This window comes from Octodon degus, unplaced genomic scaffold, assembly GCF_000260255.1.
Source record: "Octodon degus isolate 3935 unplaced genomic scaffold, OctDeg1.0 scaffold00147, whole genome shotgun sequence".
NCBI lineage: Eukaryota > Metazoa > Chordata > Mammalia > Rodentia > Octodontidae > Octodon > Octodon degus.
In genome coordinates this window covers 2,054,768-2,059,014 of record NW_004524723.1, presented here as the reverse complement: position 1 = coordinate 2,059,014, position 4,247 = coordinate 2,054,768, and the positions used below count along the sequence as shown (strand labels likewise).

Genomic DNA, 4,247 nt, shown 5'->3' with positions numbered 1-4,247 from the left:
AGAGACAGACAGACAGACAGACAGACAGACAGACAGACAGACAGACAGAGGTGCAGAGTGGGTTTTCTAAGCAAAGCCAGAAACACCTGTGTTGGGTATTTTAACCAGTTCTGCTCCTGTTCTAGCATTTAAACTACACAGGGAGCTGGTGAAGTCACTTTGCAGCAGTGCTGCCTGAGAACTCCAGACATATGAAAGTCTCAATTCCTACATCTAAGTGTAAAGCAAAACCTAATACCATCAGCAATCAAATTGTCACAATTTATAAGGCACCTTTCTATGTTCAACACATGAAAAGCATTTTAGAAAGTCTGATTAAATGTCTGCGCAGCCTGTGAAGGATTCTTGTCCTTCATTTTTACTTATTTTCTGGCTTGTTTTGAGACTTAGGCTGACCTTGAACTCACTATGTAGCCCAGCATGGCTTTGAATTCCTCCTGCCTCAGCCTGGTAAATATGCTAATTCTACCACCAAAGTGTTCTCTTAGCTCTGATCCTTGTCTTTCAGATGTGGGTCCTAGGGCTCCAGTGACATAAGTTGCTCAGCTCTGAAGGACGCATTCTACATTAAAATCCAAGCCCTCTGGGCTCCTGGGACACCCTGCCACTGGGGGCCTTCTGAGGCCAGGTCCAGGCTTATAGGGTAATGGCACAGTGCAGGGGTGTGGAGTTGTAGAGGAGCCTCCTCCCTCTGCCTTCAGGTCCCACAGTACTCCAGCTTGGGATCCACAATGTGGTGGGTGAGGTGCACCTGCTTCTGGGCCCCCGAAGCCTCTGCTCCTCCCTGCTTGCTGTGGAAAGGTGGAGACATCACTATGGCAACCTAAGCACCTAGAGACTGTGCTTTGGCTTTAGCCTGCTGGCAGTTGCTAGCACAACTCAGGGAGCCCTCTCTACTTGACTTGAGCCCTGAAAACCTTGACAACATGGGTCACCGTGGACCCAGATGGGCACAGGGAGGACTGGGGTGACACAGAGCTCTCAGTAGATTGAGCTGAGATGTGGTGCTGAGGGCAAAGGCGTGGCCACACCACTGTGTTGTTCTGGACCCAGTGGATACCCCCAGGTCACCAGAGCTGGGCTGGATTTTCAGGAGTAAAAGGCTACACTGGGAGAACCTTCAGGGGAAGGCTGCTCGGGAGATCTGTGCAGCACCCACAGGGAGGCTGGAGGCTCAGGATCAGGCCTCCTGCCAAGACCAGGCTGTCCCTGACAACCAAACTTTTTCTTCTCTTTTTGCACTGTTGGGGATGAGCACTCAGGACATGAACTCAGGGCATGAGCACTTGCACATGAGCTATATCTGCAGCACTTTTTAATTTTTTGAAAATCTGAGACAGTCTTTCTAAGTTGAATTTGCAATCCCCTGCCTCAGCTGCCCCAAGGGCTGAGGGTACAGGTGTGCGCTGCGCTGCCTGGCTCTTACAGCCCTTCCCTGCCTTCAATTCCTCCACAGCCTGAGTGCACTGCGATAGATACTGCATACTTATGTTTACCCTGACTGGGAGCCAGCTCCACATCCCCCCACATAACAGAAGCTCAGTGACTTTTTTTTTTTTTTTTTGTATAGAGAATCAAACTCACAACCTCATGCTTGCCAGGCAGGTGCTGTGCTACAGAGCTATGTCCTGCTTAATGACTCTTACTTGCATAGATTAAGGAAGTAATGTGAAAGAAGCTTGGGTGGGAGAGACCCCTGCTGGCCAAGAGGAGCAGAAAGGCATCCTGGGGACTAGAGGCTGGAGGGAACGCAGGCACAGCCAGAAGCTCTTGTGTTTGGTGTATAGACAGTGGGAGGGCAGCTGGGGGCACCATGGTGTAGGCAACTGGGGTCCACCTGGGAGCCTACCTGAGAGATACTTGACCTGACCCATCATGTACAGGGGGTCCATTAAGGCAGGGGCCGCCTTCACCACCGGACTCAAGATCACAGAAACTTGTTTAAGGAGCGGAGACACAAGCTGGCCTGGTGCCCGGGGCTGTGAGGACACGAGGGACTGGCTGGGTGCTTTGCCCCATTGTGACAAGGCACCCACAGCCCTCAGAAGACTCTCTCAGTGCAGGAATTTTCCTTCCTGCCACGCTCGTGGTCTCTCTTCCCTCTGTACCATCCAGCGCTGGAGCTCAGGCCCAAAGAATGGGGACTTTGTTCTGTCCACTGTCCTCAGCACCTAGTGTGGTGTCTGGTACACAGTAATACCCTCAATCAGTATTTGTTGACTTACTCATTTATTACAGGGTGCTGGTGGGAATATTAAGACTTGTAAAACTATAATCTTTGCTCACAAGGAATCCTGAATGACTGGGAAAGCAGGATAGGTAAGTGGAAACTGACACAGTTCTTAGAAACCTTCTAGAAAAGGAAGCCACATTCTCACTGGGGTATAGGCAGGGGGCAGAGCCAGTGCCCTAGTACAGATGCAGGACTCCAGGCTTTACCAGGATGTCAGCGTCTGCACCGAAACCACCCTGGGAACCTGTGTCCTGCATGCTCAAGTGTGACAATTACTGGGCTCCCCAGCTGCTCTGGGTGGAGCCCAGCCTGGTGATACAGGACAGGGAGGGCAGACCTTCCCCTAACCTGCTTGGGGCAGAAATGCAAATACTCCTTGGCAATGCAGACCAGGAAGGGAGGGTCCAGCTTTTCCAGGTACTCAGGGCCCAGGGGCAGGCCCTGCACGCTGGAGAAGTGCAGCTCCACGGCCTCCCTCAAGAGCGCTGTAACCTCCTGCTCTCCCTTGTGCTTCTTGGATGCAAGAAGGGCTTGGAGGAAAACCAGCACCTGCAGAAGAGAGTCTCAGAGCCAAGAGCAATCTGAACAGAATCAGTTGAACAAAACAGAGGTCCCACCTGTGGAACCCAGGGAGGACAGGGCCCTGGAGCAGCCCATTCTCCGGGGAGCTCTGACCTCAGACTTCCCGAGGGACTGCTGCACCTCCTTCAGGAACTCCAGCTGGTGCTCGGCCTCCTCCAGCTCATCTTTCAAGATGTGGCACCAGATGGTCCCTGTTAGCAGAATGGAGTAGAGATGAGCAGCTTGCCTGGAAGCCGAGCCAGCACTCGCCAGGTTGATGGGCACACGAGACGGCAGGAAGAGGTCCTGGGCAGGGGAGGCTGTTCTGACTCTGTCACACACTGAACAGGGAGGCTTTAAATCCTGAGGCAGTACTGAAAAACAGCCCTTGCTTGTGATCTGACACCTCTCTAGTGACCACAACTGTTAACAATTGGGGTCTGTTCCTTCAGACATTTACCTAAATATAGCTGATGTTAATGTATAGAAACACATCACACAACTTGGGTGTGTTGTCAGTGGTAGCGGTCCTGCCTGGCACAACTAAGGGTCCCTGCATCCCCAGCACAACAGCAAACAAAATCCACATTTTTATGTATCACATGAGCATACCAATTCATTTTTAAACATAAAGAGAATCTAACTACCCATATACCATCCTACAACTTGCTGTTTCCATTTTATAAACATACTTTCCCATTGCTTCATACAAAGCTACCCATTCTCTTTAATGACAACATATTCTTGTCTTTTTTCTCTTTTTTTAATGTATCTAATATAGGGTCTCCAGGGTCTTACTACACAGATGAGACTCGTAGTGATCCTCCTGTTTTCAGCCTCACGCGCTGGGATTACAGGTGTGCGCCACCACGCCCAGTTTCAGTTGCTGTATCAGCGTGCTCTGGGGTGGGCTGGCACGGCACCATTCTACATTTAGTTCTTTTTCAGTGTGTAAATATTACAATTCCATGGTGAACATTTCATATTTCAGGTTTCTCAAGGAGAGTTGATGGCCCACAGGGCATGCATATTTAAAATACCAGTGGACAAGCCAACTTACCCTCCAAAAATTGTTTGTATTTTTTTTTTTTTTTTGTATTTAGTACAAAGTCTACAGGGTTTCACTACGGAGATTGGACTCACAGTGATTCTCCTGTTTTCAGCCTCACAAGCGCTGGGCTTACAGGCACCTGCCACCACGCCCAGTCTCAATCATCACCTCAGCGCACCCCAGGGGCAGGGCTGGGGCACATGAGGGATCTAACCCTGGCCACTGCGCTCTGCCTCAGCAGGCGCTTTAGTGTGCTGAGCTATCTGGCCGACCCCCAAAATTGTTTGAATTTATACCACTAGCAAAAATTTAGGGGTTGGGGAGAGAGGTCAGCAGTCTAAACAAGGACCTGAGTTTGATCCCTGGTACTGCATGTTGTTCGATCCCTGGTACTGCATGTTG

The 4,247-nt window shown here is 50.4% G+C and overlaps 1 protein-coding gene across 4 annotated transcripts in view; it reads right to left on the bottom strand.

Annotated features, from left to right (window-relative positions):
* The window catches only part of Ttc21a (tetratricopeptide repeat domain 21A), a 28,541-nt gene that overhangs the window by 11,735 nt on the left and 12,559 nt on the right, over window positions 1–4,247 (bottom strand). For all 4 annotated transcript variants that reach the window (XM_023702209.1, XM_023702210.1, XM_023702211.1 and 1 more), the window contains exons 10-12: window positions 2,909–3,006; window positions 2,582–2,782; window positions 1,850–1,979 (exon numbers count right to left, since the gene is read on the bottom strand). In XM_023702209.1, the coding sequence (XP_023557977.1) occupies window positions 1,850–1,979; window positions 2,582–2,782; window positions 2,909–3,006 (429 nt within the window). The remainder of the gene's footprint in view (window positions 1–1,849; window positions 1,980–2,581; window positions 2,783–2,908; window positions 3,007–4,247) is intronic.